Here is a 21,883-nt window from a genome sequence, read left to right as displayed (position 1 = left end):
CTTAAAAAAATCTTAGCAGTTATTAAATCAGCAGCATAAGAATAAATGTATCATAGGTAGGTTAATAAATAGTTATTTTTACATTTAAAAATCATTTGAAAGATCATTTGAAAGTGCAAAATAAATCTAAAAAACTGTCTCACAGTGAGCTGCTTTATGGTAGCATTATTATGCTGTGGTTTTTCCTTTCCCTTCAAAATGGAACATTTTTAAGCAGATTGTGCTTTCGGTCAGGAACCTTGTGGCCCGTTGAGTCAGAAAAAGCTTCACAAATTTTACAAAACGTTTTATACAAATGAAGAAATTTGATTTCTAGAACAGAATAAAAACCACCCACGTCTAGTAAATTCAAATAAAATAACCATAGATTGTATTTGAAATTATATTTACTAGGACAAATCAAATTTCACAATTTTGTATACATACACACACACACACACACACACACACACACATACATATATATATATATATATATATATATATATATATATATATATATATATATATATATATATATATATACATATATATATATATATATATATATATATATATATATATATATATATATACATATATATATATATATATACATATATATATATGTGTGTGTGTGTGTGTGTGTGTGTGTGTGTGTGTGTGTGTGTGTATAACCTTTCATTCCTTTCATTTGCCTCTGGTTGGAAGAGTGTATCATAAATCATGCCAAAGAAATATGTGTGTTGGCCTGTCTGGTTATTTACCAGGATCAGGTCCGTTTTTCTCTGAGGTGAAAAAGCCCCAAGCCTTGTTTGCACCAGCCCCTGACATAATTCTGCTACTCACGAGAGCAAATAAAATGAAATGAAAATAAACCGAAAATCATGTAGCAGATGGACTGGAAGAGGACTGGTCCTATGATCCAAATCCAGATCTAGAACAGAAGCTCCAGCCGTAAACACAACAGAAAGCTTTGGATCATCCTAAAGGAATTTCCAGGTAGGATATGTTCCCTGGAAGCTGGACTGATCTGGGAAAGGACCTGACACACCAGCAAAAGCCAGAGGATAAAAAGCTACTCAGTGTGAGAATAAAGTGAGTTTTAAAAAGAAACGAAGTGTCACCCCTCCCCAAAAACAAACAAAAAAAACAAAACAAAAAAAAACTCCAATTTGCTTTTTATTCAACTTGTAAGAAAAGTAGAGAAAGTGAGAAATATAAATCGTACTTCCAGGTCCACCTGCAGCGGCCTGATTTCACAAATCTGAACACAAAAGAATGATTTGATTTATTTCCCTTACTGGCTGAATACAGTCTGACCACGTGACCCACACTGGAACCAATCAGCAGCCGAGAAGAAGGTAAGGGCAGGAAAAAAAATACTACCATTTTAGGGGAGGATGTAAGCCACTATACCAGCCCATCTAACGTTTTACAGTCGCACTTAAGTGTCTTTTTATTGAAATAATAAAATAAACATGTCGCTAACGAATTATTATTCCATGATGGGTCTGCAGAGCGAGGAGCCGTACGGCGCGCATTTCATCCCGGGAGGCTTGCAGGGTTCGGCCGCCGGTTGTGCGAAGCCAGCCCGGGGAACGGAGGAGGAAGGGACCCCCGGCGCACACATCCCGGATTTTTCACATTTTTCCAACAAAGCCAGCCTAAATGGCTTTTCTCCTTGGACAAACACCACTACTCCCCCTTCGTCGTCTTCTCCACAGCTGCAGTCCGCCCCTGGTGCGTCCATCCCCGGCCTTTTCCACCCACACCCCCTCCTGAGCCACCACCACCACCACCACCACCCCTACTACGGTCCGCAGGCTCCGAGCCACGCCGAACACCTTGCGTCTGCGGCGGCGTCCGACAGCAGGTTCGTCCGCTGCTGGGAGGGGGCGACCCCCACGTCGGAGAGCGCCTTGTCGCAAGTTTCGGCCAGTTTCCCCGCGTGTCTTCCCGCCCAGGGCGACCTCTCCAACCCAAGCCCGACGTATGAGGCCATTAAACCGGAGAGTTCTCCGCTGTCACACGGAAGCCCCGACGACTCCAGCTTCGCCAGCCCGGCCGACGTGGTCCTGGAGCGGCTCGGGACCGCGGAGGAGCTGGGGAGGAAGCCGGAGCCCAAGAAGGAGGACGAGGAGAGAAAAGCACAGCAGCAGCTTGACCCGGGTAAAGACGGCCTCACTAAACTCTGGAATGTTTATTAGCTGTAAGGAGTGCCAACACACAGGTGTGTGTGAGTGTGTTTCAGAGGGGGATTGTTTGGAAGTGAGTGTGTGGAACTTTTATAGCCCTATAAATGTCTTGTAAACGGTAAAATATAAAACTTTATTGTCCATTAAAATAATTAAGGTGCTATTGTTATTTAGCAACGTCGCTAAAGGAGAGAAGCAGGTTGGTTTTTTTTTTCCTGTTTTTCCTGATGTGCAGCAAGACGTGAGAGTGTTTCTATTCCTCCTGCTAATCAGACAAACACGTAGGATGAGGAGCCTTTTCATGAGGAATTTGTCATTTATAGTCTTTTTTTATGACTTACACAGATCTTGCATGCCTTAAACTTACTGACATTTGGCCTTTTTTTAAACCTGAAAGATAATTTAATTTGCTTTTTCACCCTCAGTTAGATTAGAATCTGTTTGGCCAGGAAAAAAAATCAGGAACGTGGAAAGAAACAATACAAGACAATAAATAAAAATCAATAAAAGAAAGTTACAAACTAATAAAAAACCAGACTGGATGTGTGTGAAGCTGGTTTGGAATTCATTTTCATTTGCAAGCTGCAGCTGTGCCAACGGTTGTGTGTGGATTAGATTCATTCTTCATCTTGTTTATTAGGCGTTAGGTGGATCTTTTGCTCTTGGTTTGTGATTTTATTTGAACTTGGATCATGCTTTGCATATTTTTTTTTCAGCAAAAGACGTGTTTTAAAAAGTCAAAATGGGTATTATTACACAGGGAGTATTTAGGATTAAGTAATTAGCTGCTTGTTGATCTTAATTCTCTAGTTGAGTTTGAATAAAGATGAAGTGCAAAGTAGATGGTAAATATATTCATCACATGAGATCATTTTATTTTGTTTTGTACAGCATAAAACAATAACAGAAAACAGATAAATGTTTAACAGCAACCTAAAACTTATTGGAGTAGGAAAAATGCAACAAAAATAGCCTCATTTTACACAATTTGCATGACGGAACAAGAATTTATACATTTTCATCTGCAACTAATTACCTGAAAATCTGATTAAAATGTATTTTTAAAAACCTGAAGCGTATTTAATCATTGTATTGCTATTAATTCTTAGGTTGAGGCAAATCAACAAAACATATCCAGTTGCTTTTGTATTTATTCAGAAACAATGTCATATCTGTTGCAGATTCTGCAGTTTAATTATGTAATCCAACAGTGGAGCTTCTGTTTCTACACTCAGGCTGAGATTTAAGCCATTTTTATTGTTTTATACGCCTCTGTATTTATAGCCGCTTGGTGTCCTTCCAAAATTCATCTGAAAAAGTTTTATAGCTGGATAAGAAATCACAAACTTAATTCAGTGTCCCATTGTGTGAAATTTATTGAAATGAATAGGTTATTGTTTTAGTCTTTATCAAACAAACGCCGTTCTAAACGACTGAGAAAGTCTGGATTTATGAAGCCCAGTTTGCAGCATGTGGGGCTGTTTCTTCTCTTTAATGAGCCAAAAGTTGGAGGCTCATAAAGTTTCTTTCTTACGATGTTTTCTTCAGTCTTTCAGCCGCTTCACACTGCACACACACACTCCCCCCCACACACACACACATACACACACACACACCCACACAGGCGAGAGGAAAGTAAACACACTGGTGAGTGCTGTAAGTAAAAATCTATGCCTCCACGTCTCCTTTCGCAGAAAATCCATCAGCCAGTTGGATCCATGCCAAATCAACCCGGAAGAAGAGATGTCCGTACACCAAACACCAGACCCTGGAGCTGGAGAAGGAGTTCCTCTACAACATGTACCTGACCAGGGACCGGCGCCTGGAGGTGGCGGGACTTCTGAACCTGACAGAGAGACAGGTGAAGATCTGGTTCCAGAACCGGCGGATGAAGATGAAGAAGCTGATGATCCGGGAGCGAAGGAGTATTAATGAATGATAGATCCATCCGGAGGGTGGGCACGTTTTTCCAGGGATGGGTGAGGAAGTGGCGAGGTTGCAGCTGATTAAAGGAAAGGCCGTGCTCCAAGATGCCCAACGATCAGCTGTTACCAAGCAACGGACCGTGGAGTCAACATAGCCGCCTTAGAAAACTGCAGTGGTAAAACTCAACTGGGGAGACTGGGATGAGCTGTAACACCTTTAAAAGAAAACATCACATAACCGGAACTCTGCTGGAGAATCCCTCCATCTGCATGTCGGACACTCTGTAACATTTACAGGGAGATTTCACATCAAGGACATGCTGTTTTTTTCCTCATCTGTCGCATCAGAAACTGGAAGCGTTTGAGACGAGCTTGACTTTCAGTGAAGCGCCAGTGCTTTCAGATGTTTTGTGCTTTAACAGTGAAGCTGTCATCCTCCTGAGATTTGCTTTAACCAGAGCAGAACTACGTCCCGTGAGTGCTTACATGCCAAAACACCTGCCCTGCACGGCCCAGACATAGATCCAGAGTGGTTAGGAGAAATTAAAATGAACTTGTGGATAAAATGATAAAACAATAAGAAAGCTTACATGATCAGGATGAACCAGGGGCCTAAAAAACAAACAACACGGAGGCAAAGATGCAAACAGAAGCTAAAAATGACTAAATGCTTTCAAATGATTAGTTTAGCGTGATTAAAAATGTGTATTTTTAAACCGTTTGCATGTTTGCATATTCACGCCTGTGATGTCATAAATCTCACAAAACAAACAAAGAAACATGTTTTCACGTGGAAATGTGAATGCATCACAAGCCAAAGCCTCGCGTGTCAACGTGTGAAATGTCTGAGTGGTGCACGTAGCTAGAGGTGACGCATCATGCAAATGGGACAAACATGTGAAACGGGATGTGATGAAAGGATTCGTGCAAATCATGGTGCACTTCAGACGTAATCCGGCATAATGAGACGTCAAGAGATGATCATTTCTTCTCTAACCAGCCATTCATTCTTTCATTCATTCATTCATTCATTTTCCTAACTGCCTAATCCAATGAAGGGTCGCGGGGAAGCTGGAGCCTATCCCAGCTGGCTTTGGGCGAAAGGCGGGGTACACCCTGGACAGCTTGCCAGTCCATTGCAGGGCCTCTAACCAGCCAACACGCATTATTAAGTACAGATACTACCAGTGTGTTTACATGCACTCAAACCCATTTCTTATATAAATCCTCTAACTTTCCAATCATATAAACTGTGTTTTTACTGAAAATTAGAGAAATTCTGATTTTTTTTTTTTTAGTCATTTTAAACCTGCAGCCAACAACACTGGAAAGAAGTTGGGACTGAGCTGATTAAAAGAGAAGGAAAGCAAATCAAACCAACTGCTCATGAATGGCTATAAATGAGACGAAGGCGTGGAGGTAAAAAGTTCCATCAGAGATTTGCGTCCCATTAAAGAGAAACAGAAAGAAAGTGATGGGAATCACAGAAAATTCCTGAACAAACCTCAACAGGAATTTCACTGAGTCATGAACAAACCAACGTTTGACTCGATCAGAGAGGAGTCAGAAAGTCCTCGGTGGTCTGAAGATATGAAACGCCTTTTTGTGATGATGTGCACCATTTCCTGAGGGATAAAGACGGATAACTAACTGGCAGATTTCAGGCCAACCTTGGGACAAAATGATGCTGGATGGGGCTCAGACCTGTAACTCCACCCTCCAACCCCCTCAAGCATCCCCAGAAGCAACTCTTCCAGTTGTCCTTTAACCTCACATGAGGCCTTACACGGCCGTTATGATCGTAGAGGGCAGCTGGAAGCATTTAAGGATTTGTAGAACAGAAAGTGCAGAACGTTTGCAGTTCTTATTGGGAATCTGGGATGTTTTGCACTGTGGACTAAGAGTCCCATCAGTTCTCCACTGTGTCAGGATGGGTCGGTACCGCGGTGCTTTACGGCACATTGGACATAATGCTCTCTATGAAGGCACCATCACTGCTGGATAATATGGTGAATCTCTGGGTTTGCAAGCAGAACACACATTCATCTGGCCAGTTTCTTTCCCAGAACAGGTCTTGCTTAAATCTGCAAGACAAAGACAAACCACCCAGTATCCTGAAGATACCCCAGAGTGTGTAGGAGCTAAAATAACCGGCTTGCAGGTGAGGCTTGGCAAAAAGCTGAAAACATGTATGATTGGATGAAATGAGCGGAGACACAAAAGAGACCCGGATCTGTTGAGCAGCAGGAATCATGCAGCTGGGATGAATGGGAAAACAGTTCCACCCTGTAGCTGACACAAAGTGCTGTTAAAGGAGGAGCTGATGCAGAACAGTCATAAACAAACCTGCGTGACGTGTTTTGTGGCGTTTAAAAAGACTTTTACTGTTCATCATGTTGTCTGCAGGGAATCAAGTCGTTTTGGAAAAACATGAAACACCTCACTGTTCATGGAAGCAGGGTTACATTAAAAAACAGCATGTTCGACCTCATTTCTCAGTTTTTAATGGGCTCATCGTGAAGCGCGTCTATGACGTCACAGCGTTTGTAACGTCAGTGTGACGGATCAGCCAATCAAAGCACGTCGCTGTCTGACGTCTGAGAGTGTAAATAAATAAAAACGGAAAGAAGGAAATATGTAAGCAATTAAAGAAACGTACGAAGTCGTGCCACATGCTTCCTAATGCGTGCGCGTGTGTGCGTCACGGCGCGTGTGTGACGTGACTCTCAGTGTTACAGCTGACCGTGTCTCCCCTGAAGCAGCAGGCAGAGAAAACTTTTAAACATGTTCTTAGCTTGTTTCTGTTTTTCTAAACTTTGCATGTAGCCTGATGGGCTTATTTGTTATTGTTGTTGTTGTTGTTGTTGTTGTTCTCATTGTTGCTGTGTATCTGTTGTTTTTGTGATATGCAGGTATGGTCATGCCTATATTCCACTACACACACACACACACACACACACACACACACACCAGTCATGGCTAAGCTATGGCGTGACAGCAGTCTGTTTGTTTGTTTGTTTGTTTGTTTGTTTGTTTGTTTGTTTACCTCCTGTAAGAATAAACATCTCCAGCACCTGGAAGATGCTTTTTACCTGGAGAATCAACGCACAACTTTAATAACTTCACGGTACAACTATATTAGGGACATATTAAAGGTATTTCGGTGTGTGAGTGTTTTTTTTTCTGTTTTGTTTTTGTTTACCTGTTTAAAGATGATGATCTGGAGTAAAAGCAACAGATTCTCTGGGAGAAAAGAGGGACAGCAGGCTATGTTAGCCTACAGAGGCAGGCCTGGGCTGTGCTTTAACTGGAGACAAGGTGTGATCAATAAGGCCTTCATCCAATCATTTAGACTAAATATGCTGCTCATGGTGATTTTTATTAAATGAAATAAAAGAGTGATAACATCAGAAATCCGACTCTGTTATTTTTGTCTGTTTTCTTTTTTAAAACTTGTTTATCCTGTTTAATTCAGTTATTATCATATTATAGATAATAGTTGACTATGCGGCTGCAGCAGCGTGATATCTGACCATAACTACGAGTAGAAATGCCGTAAAAAGGACGACAGAGGGACTGAGGTTAGACAGGATACACAACAGAAAACTGGGCTTTTTCTTGACATCATCATCAGATTTACCAGTGTTAAGACAGGATCTTACAAGAGAAAAAAAAGTCAAGTTGACATTTACCTGGATTATGGGCCAGTAATCCGTTTTATTAGGTTTTTGTTCGTTATGATTATATTCCATTGTCAAGGTGCTGCAGCGCTCAGGTAGTCTGGGTTTGAGTCCACAGAGACACATTTCTGCCTCCTTGTTTTGTCAAAGTCAGTGCAGCACCTCGTAGTTTTCCTCATTTATTGCAGCCATATAATCTCCGCGCTCATCCTACTGCAGGGTCATAAACCAACAGCATGCATTTGGAGAATAAACGTGACTTTCCGCCCAGCGCAGGACACAGAGACGCGCACAGAGGTGCCATAAAGTCATTTAGCCCAGACACTCATCGTGACTATATGGTTTTATTGGACACCCTTTTCCTGCCTTGGAGCCTTAACTATTCTTCTAAATGTTAAAGTCATTGTCTGCAGATGAGACCAGACAACCTCAGTCACACATCATAGACAGCAAAAGCACAAAACACAGGAAATTTCATTATACAGAGAAATGTGCAAACAGAGTGTGGTTCCATCCAGCTTATTTTAGAATAAAAATTCTAATAATCAGAATTACTGGCTTTATTTTAGGGGAGTAACGCAGAAGTGTGACGGTGTTGGAAAGAATGAGATGCAAAATGTGAGCCTGATTTTTATTATTTAACAGTGGTTGGTACTTAAATATCACTGGAAACAGAAGCGTGGAACAAACACGACGCACGGCTATGACACGGGCCCATAGCCTCTTTTTATATATATATATATATATATATATATATATATATATATATATATATATATATATATATATATATATATATATATATATATATATATATATATATATATATATATATATAAAGAATGTATGTAGGCTCAGGCAGTTACAAAACATAAATGATTCTTTGTTTTGATTTGTTTATGGCAAACAGGAAATATTGAAATATTGGAAATATTAATGTTGGGTTATTTAAAAAGAAATAATTGTATTAATTATTTTTTAAATCTGCAGAATGTATTTGTTTGCATCTACAAATTAACCGAATTTTACTTTCCATCGGAGCCCAAACCAGCTCATAATCTCGCATATTAGCTGCTAAATGGTTTTAAACCAGAATATTTACAACAAATTAGTTGTGCAAAAATGTAATCTTACATTCCACAATAAAAAATAATTACCAAAAAGCATTTATGACATTTAATTAACAAACCAATCACACTGCGGGATATTTATTCTGCAAGAGAAAACAACATCCATTCTGTTATAAAAACAAACAAAACAAAAGAGAAAATATTTTGTTAAATAAAAAGAGCTACTCATCATCATCATCATTAGACAACTGCTTCTTTTATATTACAGGGGATAAAATTATGTTCGTGACTACATAACCTTATCATAAAAGAACATGAAGCTGATTGTACAAACATTTCCACTCTTTTTACTTTTTATAAACGGTGATGAGATTACATTTCAATTGGAAATCTAATTGTTGCATTTGGGAGGAAATTTTGAGAAAAAGACTGGGTTTTTCTTGGCAAACTGACCCCGTTAACTCAAAGTTTCACCTCTCTGAATGATTTGAAACATGAAAAGCATCGAAAAGCAGCAGTTTTGGGGTTGTGTAGTTACACACTGAGTCCGCTAGGTGGAAGTGTTGCTTCATTGGTTGTTGCTCTGTAATGTTGAGCAGCCTGGACTCAGAATCCAGACATTTAAATCCACATTTAATAGGAACTTTGGCATTGTCTAAAAGCTGACCTATGCTTCTACGTTTAAAGTTCCCCAAACCTTCTCTTTCTATCTACAATAAATAAAGAGAAAAGATAAACTCGACCTTTATTCATGACCATTGGAGAAATTCGGTGTTGCAGCCAGCTGTATGTAGCATCCACAGTAAACACAGACCCCAAATAAGGATAACACAAAATCAGTTTTAAAAAGATGACAGTGAAAGGGGAAAAGAAAAGAGGTTTCACAGTACAAAGTGAAGCTGTAGACCAAACGAAAAGGTGTAAGTGTGAATATGTACAGTAATGGTGAGCGTTGTTGTGAGTGGGTGGATGATGATGCACAGCAGGTCTGATGATGGAGTCTGACAGCAGGGGGGAGGAAGGACTGTTCACCGTGTGTGAAGAAGCCTGCCTGCTATGATGGTGCTTTCCAAAGCTCTAACAGTCTTCTAGGGGCTGGGCGGCATTGTCCACGATTGATGACAGCTTTGCCATCATCCCCTTATCTCCCACCACTTCCCTATGGACGTGATAAAACCACTAACCACTAAGGATGTAATTCATGAAGGAATTTTGGTTCTCTTGCAAACAGATTTCAGTGTGTTTAAAGTTGTTTTCATTAAAAAAAAAAAAAACAAACAAAACAAAACCCAAATTCAAATGAGAAAAAAAAAATCCCTGATGCCATTAATACACAAACAGATCACAGAAGGGATAGGAAAGAAAGCAAGACAGATATTTATAAAATTGCAGAATCTGTCAGCCTTCTAGAAGATTCTGCAATCAGCAGACTAGTTGGTTGGTGAGAGGTGAGGGTTTCAGGACTGAGTATAAAAAAAAGAAACCATCTTCAGGAAGGATTCGTCACGTCTCACCACTTTGTACCAGTCGAAGAATCACTGTTGAGTTGAAAAATATTTCTGAATTAAAGGCAGAACTGTGATCTTTGAGCATATAAATGCATATTTTTGTGTGTTTTTCCAGAGCTAAGGGAAGCCCCTGGTGAGTCTGCTTGACCTTTGGAACCTGAGGTGGATCTGCAGACAAAACCATCATCATCCCTATAACCACTTGGAAAAACATCATCATGGTCCACAGCATCCAGAAATGTAGCCTCTGTAATCTCATCCTGGATAGAACAAAAAAAGATTAGAAGGACACATTTTATGTGATGTTCAGGTAATCTGAGAGAAAATAAAACACAAACTGAAACTAAATACAACAAAGTCCAGTTCTTTGTACCAACATGTTAAAAAAAAGGCATCCAGAATATTATAAGTGAAAGGAGGCAAATGTGGAGACGCTTCGGTGTCATGGCGTTGCTGACTTGCAGGGCGAAGGTAACACATGTGTGTGTGCCTATACATTACAGAAATAGAAATGTTACTGTCAATTATTTTCCAGAGCATCTGTGGTTGTTCAGCAGGGCAATGGCAGAGCTTATTCTGCACGACTTTGCAGCGATGCAGAGTGTGTGTCTGCGGGGCCTGACTGCCGTTCAGATCCTGCATAGAGCATCCTGTAGAGGAGACTCAGACAACAATCACAATCTGGTCATCTGAAAACGTGTCTTCACAATAAACCCCGATTCTCTGAACAAAGCTCCAACAATCAGAAGCACTTCTCAGAATCTGGAAAATTTCAGCGTGAAATTTTAAATTTAATGCACTTAAATTTTCTCAATGCATTGATGTTGCTCAGTGAAGACAGTGATGAGTACATCCTTGTGTAAACAGAAGTAAAAAATAAAAGATGAAATATTAAAAAGAATTATTGTTCATTTTCATCAAACTTTATTATTTATTCATTCATTCATTCATTCATTCATTTTCCAAACCGCTTATTCCAATTCAGGGTTGCGGGGAAGCTGGAGCCTATCCCAGCTGGCTTTGGGCGACAGGCAGGGTACACCCTGGACAGCTCGCCAGTCCATCGCAGGGCCACTTTATTATTTAATTTAATTTAATTTAATTTAATTTAATTTAATTTAATTTAATTTAATTTAATTTAATTTTTTTAAATTTAACTAAACTTAACTTAACTTAACTTAACTTAACTTAACTTAACTTAACTTAATTTAATTTAATTTAATTTAATTTAATTTAATTTAATTTAAAGCTAAAAGGATTTACAGATAATCCTGCGAAGGGAAGAGACAGTTAAAGTGTGCTTTTTCTTCATATCACGCTGTCTTTTTCCCAACATGTTCTCATTCTGAACCTGGTTCTGCAGCCAGAACTTTGATGATAGTTCCGCTTTCTGACTCCTTTTCAAAATAAAGCATTGGACAAGGCCTCACGCGCAAACACACATGATTACTAATAATCTTGCAGCCATAAGCGAAGCGAAGAGAATTGTTTACTTGCAGAAAACTGATTCCGACTCTTCTCTGTAGAATTTTATTTTATTTAAACACATTTTTTAAACCATTAAAACAATTTAAGAATTATAATGAAAAAAAAAATGTTGTGAAAATTAAAGCTAATCTAAAAGAGAAGAACGTTTTGAAAAGGTTGAAATTCAACTAATGTTCAACATGATGATGTAGTATTATAGTTTGACTGGAATCAAGGTGTGGTATAAATAAGGAATGTATTCTGCTATAATGTCAAAATGTTCTCCCATTTTACATTTTAATCAGTTTTACAACATTTCTGAGGCCAGAATCTGCGGCAAATTAAAAGATGGATTTTTTTTTCTTCTTTCTTTTGTTTAATCCAACAAAATGAGTTGGAGCTTGTTGTTTCTGAAATGGTGCGTTTCTGCCAGCAGCTTTCATTGTAAAGGAAAGGCACATAATTCTTTGGAGAATAAATCAGGCTGCAAACAGACTAGAATAAAAAAAAAACAAACAAAGAAAAACAAAAAACAACAACATGCAGCACCTTGACTTTATGCATTCATCATGACACCACACCAGAAAATAAATATACATTTTATGTTGAACAAAGTCAGTTTACAAAGATTCTTCTTTTTCTTATAATACGTGAAAGCTCTTTATGCCATCATGGAGTTTAACAAAGTGACAAAACAGCACGTAGAATATTTCTTCACCTTTTTCTTTCTTCATCAGATCATCTGCAATTCATTTAGCGCAAACAACCAACAGAACAACGAGTTGGTAGCAGAAGTTGAAACAGATTGATTAAAAAAAAAACAAAAAAAAAACAACATGCATGCTGCATGTTTTTTTTTTTTTTTTTTTTTTTTTGACTTGAAAAGCATCTTGAAAAGAAAACAACGAACAGAACAACATATTGGTAGCAGAAGTTGGCAAATTCAATAATGCAATAAAAAAAAGAGTTATTTCATAATATATATATATATATATATATATATATATATATATATATATATATATATATATATATATATATATATATATATATATATAGATATATATATATATATATATTCATCCATTCATTCATTCATTCACTAAACCGCTTAATCCAATTCAGGGTCGCGGGGAGCCTATCCCGGCTGGCTTTGGGCGACAGGCAGGGTACACCCTGGACAGCTCGCCAGTCCATCGCAGGGCCACACAGATAGACGAACAACCACTCACGCTCACGCTCTATATATATATATATATATATATATATATATATATATATATATATATATATATATATATATATATATATATATATATATATATATATATATATATATATATGTATATATGTATGTATATATTCAGCTACAGAAAGTGTGTGACCCTCTGTTATCCCCCCTCCTCCCACAGCCACGCCGTCCTTTCGTTCCGACGCCGCTCAGAATATTTTCTAGGAAACCAGAATAATTCCATGAATAAAAATGAGAAACTTGACTCCTGATAATAAATGGGAAACTCTTCCTGATAAGATTTTAATATGTGAGAAAGAAACACGTCTGCTGCAGATTGTTGCAGCACAACGTATTTAAAACTTCAGCCAAACATCTTTCCAGTGATTTTACATCTTTTTAAATATCATCTTCATCAATAAAGAGCTTTTCTGAACCTTTTTACTGAATAAAAGTAATTTCCCTTGAACCATTTCAAGACATTTTCAGAGTTCGTTAGACTATTTTTAAGCTGACTGACATTAAACAGGGCTAGGAGAATTATTCCGTCATATTTCGTTATATTTCTCCTTCAATAATAAACTCACTTTGTTTATTAGTTTTTATGGAAGTGAAAATGCATTAAGGCCTAAAGTGAGAGGTTAGTCGTACTGGGACCAGTCTGGATATCTATCTTGACGAAACACACATAAAAATAAACACTAAACACACATTTTAAAGATAAAAAATCAAAAGGAAAATCAGGCTAATGGAAAGATTTCTGTAAAACCATTTCAAGCCTGGATAAAAAAACGTGCGCGCGCAGATGTGTAAGTTTTTTCATTTCCATGTTTCGCTGGAGCACAAATCCCCCCTTTTTTCTATCTGTACATCTCATTCACACACACACACACACACACACACACACACACACACACACACACACACACACACACACACACACACACACACACAAGCCATAAAACCGTTTTACGAGCCAACACTACCCTCAATTGGCTGCTGACGCTCTTGTGTGCGCATGCACCGCGTTACCCTCCCGGGCAGCCTTACGCCGCGCGCTCACGTTACCACAGATCTGCATCTCGACATCCGCGCGCCTGAATGGTTGGTAAACAGTTTAGAATTTCTTTCTCTGTCTTTTTTTGTAGCATTTTCTGCAAACTGGTCCAGTTCCAACTCTTCATTTGTTTCTTTACGGTGTGAAAACAGAACAAATGTTTCTTTCTTTCCACACATCTCATGCAGATTAAGATGATCAGCTGGAACAAGATGTTCCACATCCTGCGGGTTCCTGTCAGGGCTGAGCTGCTTTTGTGTTGCAGTGAACACAATGTTCTGTGTTTGTTATTGATCTGTGATCTGCTTTCCCCCCCCCCCCCTGTTGCTCTCAGGATGTGGCAGAGCAGAATGGAGTCCATCACAGCGCTCACATCAGGTAACAGCACCAAGCTTCACACATCACTACACACATGTAACCATTTTGCTGCTTTTTAATGGAAAATGCAAACTGATGCAAGGCTCAGTGGGCTTTGGTTTAATGTGGCATCTGGAAGAATTTAATTAGGAGAAATATTTTCTGCACCCTGCCTGCATGATCTATATGTGAATGTATAATTTATTTGATACAATAGGATCTATTGTATGTTTACATCTGTAAGGCCTGTGGTGGAAAGGTCTCCTGTATAAGCTCTTAATGCTCCAATAAGGTCATATGGTTGAAAGGAATACAAAGAGGCATTATAGCCACAATATAATTAAATATGCATAATTGCATTTGGATTATTACCAAAAGCGATGGAGGAAACTCCTCAGCTTTCCATGGGTTTATTGTCTTTAAAGCAACTCTAATGAGGTTCCTTCCAGAGTTTAATATTGTCTGAGGATGTGGACTCCTTCCTCAGCTGTTGTCCTGCATTTATTGTAGTCTTCAGTGGAGTTCTAACAGAGACTTACAGTAATTCCTTGATGCACATGAATGGAAATGTGTTCATTTTAAAGGAAACACCGTTTAATTCACCTAAATCTCTTCAAGTTGATGCACTAAAAAGTTATAATGTGTTTATTTGTTCTTTGATGCTCCGACTTCTTGTTTTTTTATATTTTGTACTGATATCTTTAAGCCTTCATGTAATAGGAAATGGATTTTGTATTCCTTGTCTATAAATGGCACTTGGACAGATGGACAGAGGCAGACAGAAGGAATCCTTTTCCCCCCTCTGTTTTTGTTTTCATTGACGCTCTGTTTTATGAGGGCAGCCTGAGTGTCAGAGAAACAAAGAGACAGTATTTTCTCCCCCTTTTTTTTCTTAAATTTTGCATTTCTCTTTTTTCATGAGGCAGCAGTTGGGGTGTGAGAGATGGAGCGAAACAAAGACAGTATTTCACTGGTGCTGCTCAGTCGAGCTCAGATGGCACCGAGTATTTACAGCCTACTGCAATGCGGCAGAGAATCTCTGTGTGTGTGTACGTACGTGTGTGAATGTGTGGATGCGCATTCATGTGTCAGTGTGTATAGAGACAAAAGGAGATTGGAAAGGCGATGATGCAAACATTAAAGCTCACACCAGACAGAAAGACACAAACCCACAGAAAGACAAAAGAATACAAAGACGTGAGATGTGTTTGTTACTTCTACGTGTCTCTCATTGCAGGAGAGTTCAAGATGCTGATCCAGACGGAGATGGAAGAAGCAGCCTGCAGGTTTGTCCTGAAAAAACAAACAAACAAAGAAAAGAATAAATAAACCATCACTGAATCTAAGCATGGACGACAACAAACATTACCCTTTCTGTTTTATAGTATCTTTGGTGGCAAACTTGAGCAGTTATAAGGTAAAATCTTTATTTTAAATGCATCTCATATCAGTTCACACAACATAACACAGTTGACTTATACGTAATCTGATGGAGGCAACAATAAGCAAACATAATAATAAATATAGGCTTAAGCAAATGGAGTTCACAGAAAAAGCAAATGCAGATTGATGCTCCATTTGTCTGCAAAATGTGCTGTTGTTGGAAAGCAACACTAGGGGGCGCTAGCACTCACAGAACGTGTTACAGAGCAGAAAGATCCGAAAAACCTGCATGGAGCCGCAGGACTGCATTTAATCTCTGCAAGGGACAAACCCAAGAGAAGGATTAAATAACTCTCAAATAAATAAATAAATAAGAAGGATTAAATAGCTCTTAAATAAATAAATAAATTAATTAATGAAGTGGCGCTATACTAATAAAGTTTAATTGAAATAAATAAATAAATAAATAAGTAGAAGAATTAAATAACTCTTAAATAAATAAATAAATAAACAGAAGGATTAAACAACTCTTAAATAAATAAAGAGAAGGATTAAATAACTCTCAAATAAATAAATAAATAAATAAGAAGGATTAAATAGCTCTTAAATATATAAATAAATAAATTAATGAAGTGGCGCTATACTAATAAAGTTAAATTGAATTAAATAAATAAATAAATAAATAAGTAGAAGGATTAAATAACTCTTAAATAAATAAATAAATAATTAAGTTTAATGTAAATAAGAGGTAAACGTTTGTGGGGGAAAACCTTGAGATGAGCCTCCAGCTGCCTACTTGGCATCACGTGACTGAAGAAGCGACTTATTTTTATAAACACTAGATGGCGCCACAGATTCCAAAATAATCTTCACAAAAAGCCTCTGCGGATTTTCTTCCTCTCCCCCAGCAGCTCGGTCCTGTTGGTGGTCGTGAGAACTCCGTTCTCCCACCCACCTTGAATGCACCCAAACAGAGCTGTGTGTGTTTCAGCGCGGAGATCACGCATGTTTGGTCTGAAGACGACTTTGTGTCACTGCGGCTGGCAGGTTTTATTTGGCCCCTGGACGCCAAGCAGAGGCCTGAATCATGATGCCAGGGCCTTGAAAAGGGTGACGATCACTTAAAAATGGAAATATGACAATAAAAATATACAGAATAATACTAATAATAAATCTCCGTGACTGTTGGACAGTTGCTGTTTTATTTTTGTCACAACATTTGTGAAAAGCATCTAAATAAAACCTGGCCATAAATCCTGGACATAACAAACTAGAATCATTAATGTTGGGGCAAATAGTGAAATTCTGTATGCAATATAATGAAGTTAATAGTTTTTTAAAACCATTTTAAAATGTAATATAATCAAGTTAATAGTTTTTTTTCTAAACGATTTTAAATGTAATTTTCAGTCTAATGTCTTGTTTTGACACTTAAAATGTTCTCAGTGGCCTCAGAGCTGCTAAAAAAAGCAAAGCGGTGTCCAGTTTGACACAGTCACACACACACACAGCTCCGCGGTGTGTTTTCACAGAGCCAATTTATGGCTTTATTGCTCCCCATCTACGGAAATCAAAGCAGGAAACAAATGCTCCAAACAGCATTCCAGACACATCCGGAAAAACTGATAGAGCCAGACCTTTCAGCTTGTTTTGTTCCCGAGAGCACACCGGGCCTGCTTTACGCGCAGAAATGCCGTTTTTACGCACAAAATCTGTGTTGGTTTGCATTAAATATGCTTTCCTCTGCAAAGGGAAGACTGATGAAATTAAAAAAAAAAAGGATATTTGAGGTTGAAATGAAATGTTTAAAGTATCATGTAAAGGTGGGAGACAGAAAAAAAGGCAGAAAAACGGATAATTCCACAGCAGCACAACCCCCTCACAGATTAAAGCTCTTTTTTTCTTTGGCGCCATTATCGAATAAAGTGGCTCATGGTGCAGAGCCTAATAATTTATGAAGCCTTGTGGGAGTAGCAGGGGGGAAAAAAAGCTGAGCACGTGACGGTAATAAAGTGTGTTTTATTGCTGGCGTTTGACAAGCCCCAAAATATAACTCAGAGAGGATAGCCGACAGGCGGACAGATGGGACTGGGAGCCCAGATTTGTCTGAAATCAACAGAATGCGCTTTGTGTGCGAGAGAGAGAGGAAGAGCAGAAGCGGATCCGCTAATCAGCGTCGAGCTGCTCCAACCGGACTTTACCGGAAGCAACGATCGCGGTTTAACGCGAGATCAGGACGGAGCAAGTGAGTGGGCCTTCTTTTCATATTTGCTGATATGAAGTTATGACTGTAAGGGGCAGGGGGGGGGGTTAGGAAGGACAAGGTTGGGGGTGGGAGTACTCTCCAAGTTAAAGTGGTGCTCGGGAGATCCCCAAAGGGCCCCAACTGGAGGGAAAGAGGGCTTCTGGGTCCCACCTGTAGTCCAGACCAACTGGATTCAGTTTCACATGGTCCGTTTGGTCGTAAAGAGGAGCCTGGACTGTGGTCTCCAGCTCCTCTGGCTTTCTTTGTCCAGCATGAAGCCATTTTAGGATTCAACACGATTTATTCTAAAAGATTTATTTCCGTGTCTCTAAATAATATTTTGCTAAATGAAAAGATCAATTTTTCACAACTCTGGTCAGACTCTGCTAAACCTGACAAACCTCCAACGAACACATGGATAATATATTATACACATATTTTTAAAAGAAATCAAAACCCAGTCCAATTTAATCCATAAATAATAAAAATAAAAGTTGGAGACGCAGGAGCTCTGCTTCACTTCAGTCTGCATGGAAATCACGGCTGTTCATCCTGACGTGATTCTGCGTGGAAGAATTTTTCTTTAGGAAGGAAAACTTTCAGGTGTTTTCTAAGTCCTGAACAAGAACATGTGTGTGTCCGTGTTTGTGTGTGTGTGTGTGTGTGTGTGTGTGAGAGAGAGCGCGTGGGTTCACGAGACGTTTGCGCTCAAGTTGGCACAAGATATTATAATAATAATAATAATAATAATAATAATGCATTTATTTATTTGTTATTATTAGTAATAAAATTATTTATTTATTATTATTATTATTATTATTATTATTATTATTATTATTATTATTATTATTATTATTATGTTAGAAACGGAAGTATTTTATGGCAACAACAAAAAGCCACTTTAGTTAAACTTAACTGACTGACTTTCCAATTCAAACTGTCTCATTAATGTGTGTGTGTATGTGTGTATGTGCTCCTGCATGCTTGTTTGAGTAAAATCAGCGCAGAGCATCAAACCGTTAAGAAAAAATCTCACATCTTTGCTTCAGAGGAAAATCCTCATAAATCCACATGAGAAACTGGAGGAGCATGAAACTAAAATATTTCACATTTCTTGGATTCTGTAAAAAAAAAAAAAAGAAAAAAAAAAGCTGATTATTTTGTTTACAATTCGCGAATTATCTTATTATATTTCAAGCTTTTAAAAACGTATTATCTCCTTGTACTTAGTACAAGCATGTGTTTATGATAAAACAAAACAAGAACAAAAAAAACAAAACAACAACAACAACAAAACAAAAACAACAAAAAAAAAACAACCCAAAACTGATAAACAATCAAGAACCAATCACTGCAATCTATTTGGGAAGTAAATGTCCAGGATCCAGAGTGTTTTAATTTTAATCCGTAATTATAAGTTTGTGTGGTATTCTGGAAACAAATCAGACAATAAGTGAATAAATAAACTACTTTACAAAAATAAATTTATTTATTTTAGGCTTTAAATAGACCTGATTCATTCCTGTGTTCTTCCATAAACTCCATTCCTGTTATTTGACACATCAGCATCAGATGAATGAATTTCAGATTGAATCATCTGATGCCTGCAGGCCGACTGGAGGCTCTACAACAACAGATTCTACAGTTTTACACATTTTTCTTGTCAAATAGAGGAACGAGAATCTTTGTTAAATTAAATTTCATGTCGTATTGTCTGTATTTTACATTTAATCTGCTCCATTCAGCCTCATTTCTGCTTTCTATGCGTGTTCCCGCTGCTCAGTCCGAGACGTTGCGTGGGTTCCCAGGGCTGGAGGTCGCAGTTAATGTCTAAACCGGGTTAAAGCTGCACCCAGCTCGGCTTTGACCCGGCAGAGGGCCGGGGGTGGAGGGGTGAGCCGGCGGTCAGCCTGTCTAAGATGAAAAAGTGAAACGACCCCAGAATGAAAAGCCACAACTGAATAGCTTTATATGACTGTGGATGAGAGACCAGTTTCTTTCTGCATCTAAACACGATGCGGGAGTCTGTCCCAGCTGCTGCTGTTTGGAGTCAGAAATACTGAAAACCTGCCTGCAAAATCACCCCAAAAAGCACAGAAATATCAGGAAAACTCAGAGGCACGTTGGTTTGCTTTCCCTCCGTTACTGGGAAGTAAAAGCCGCCAGTAAAGCCGTTTCACTGGAGGATTATAAAACCAGCGCGCAGTCACAAACATGATGAAATATCATTTATTTAATATCATTTAAAATTTTTCCTGATGAAATTATTAGATGTAAAAACAGCAGTTCTCCTCTGCTGCTTCTGCAGCTTTTACACAACAATAATGTACCTCCAGAGAGAGAAGGAGAGCCAGAGGAACAATGGACCCGCGTGAACTCCGCGTGCTCCCCACCTCCAGCCCCTGCCATGCCCTGTCCTGCGCGAGGACTAATGAAACGGTGAAGCAGCGGTCAACGATTCTGGGGTGACCCTCCTGCGACCTGACGGCAGCTAGGCTACATTCTTACAGAAGAATGCTCTTTGAAAAAGCCAAACATCACTCTGTTGTTGTTGTTGTCTCTAAAAGGAGTCCCCCAAAGTTCAGATCTGGAGCTCCATTGAAAAGGTGCAGCTAATGAGTCAAACGGCCTTTTTTTTTTTTAACCAGGAGGATCTGAGCTGGAATCAGGGTGAGAAATGAAGGTTTTTTAGGTCAAAGTCCCTCTTTTTTAAACGCCTGGCATGGATTAATAGTTAAAAGTGAATGGAGCTGAGAGCATCTGCAGAAAGGTGCAGTTTCATTACTCAACCAACGCAGTGGGAATTGTTCAGGATCTTCAGCTTAAAAGTCCTTTGTCCTTTAACTTTCCCACTGTTTCATGTGAAACCAATCATGCATTACACAAAGTTTTGCTGTTCTTCTCACTCTGTGAAACCCAAATCTCTCTCTTTTTTTTTTTTTTTTTTTTTTTTGCTTCAGAGCAACAAATGGTTCTGATAGAGCTTTCACCAAACCACTCACTCAGCCAGCCATGGGAATCTAGTTGGATGTGTAAACAGCAAAAAAAAAAAAAAAAAAAAAAGTGTCTGCAGAACAGAAAACTGCTCAAGGCAAAAAATGGTAACATAAACTTCCAGAAGTATCTAGACTAAAAGGCAGCTGTCAGCAGTATAGTGAATAAATAGAGAGAGAATGGAAAAAGAAGCATGTTTTACTGTGTAACTGATGGTTTTACATATATGCTGGTGAAGCAGCTCTGCTGTCGTTAAACAAGCCTGATTAAAACTCTGTGTGCTCACGCTGGCAGCTGATCCAGATGTTGGATCAGAAACAGTTTAGCTTTGCCCTTCAGAACTCACATTCTCCTTTCAGTCCAGTTCCAAGGCCCGAGGCAAGGTGCAGAAATGACCACCAGCTGCTTTCAGATGCAGCTGCTGTTTGCAGCACGGCTGGCGGCTTGTTGGCAGGAGAACAGCTATCGTTTAGAGTTCTGGCAGGGTGGCAGAGGACTTCTGATGTCTGTAAAATATGTTTCCTGCTTGTTATCATTTGTTGTAAATGACTTGTACAATGTTTGCTCATCCAAGTGAGGCCAACTGATGCTTTACGTCACACGCCCTGAAGCTGAAACAGAGAAATTATAAATATATGATACCTGATACGTTGGTGTGGGACAAGAATGAAACATGGCAAACTCTGCTGCATATATTAGTTATCTCATATGACAATGTTGCTGTAAATCTCCTTCACCATGTGCTGAAGACATTTTTCACAAGGCTGACATCTACCAGCGATGCCTCGC

General features: G+C 38.8%; 1 protein-coding gene across 1 annotated transcript; it reads left to right on the top strand.

Annotated features, from left to right (window-relative positions):
* Positions 1 to 1,460: 1,460 nt before the first annotated feature.
* Positions 1,461 to 4,116, top strand: LOC306762583 (homeobox protein Hox-D9b-like; the record flags this gene model as incomplete). The annotated part of the gene is made up of 2 exons (XM_079249117.1): positions 1,461 to 2,151; positions 3,872 to 4,116. The coding sequence occupies 2 exons, from the start codon at positions 1,461 to 1,463 to the stop codon at positions 4,114 to 4,116; spliced, it is 936 nt and encodes a 311-aa protein (XP_079105243.1).
* Between the last annotated feature and the right edge of the window lie 17,767 nt (positions 4,117 to 21,883).

The sequence above is a fragment of the Telmatherina bonti genome (assembly GCF_933228915.1).
Source record: "Telmatherina bonti genome assembly, chromosome: 11".
In the NCBI taxonomy this organism is placed as follows: Eukaryota; Metazoa; Chordata; class Actinopteri; order Atheriniformes; family Telmatherinidae; genus Telmatherina; species Telmatherina bonti.
The sequence above is the reverse complement of the archived record's forward strand: the minus strand, read 5'-3'. Positions and strand labels throughout refer to the sequence as shown.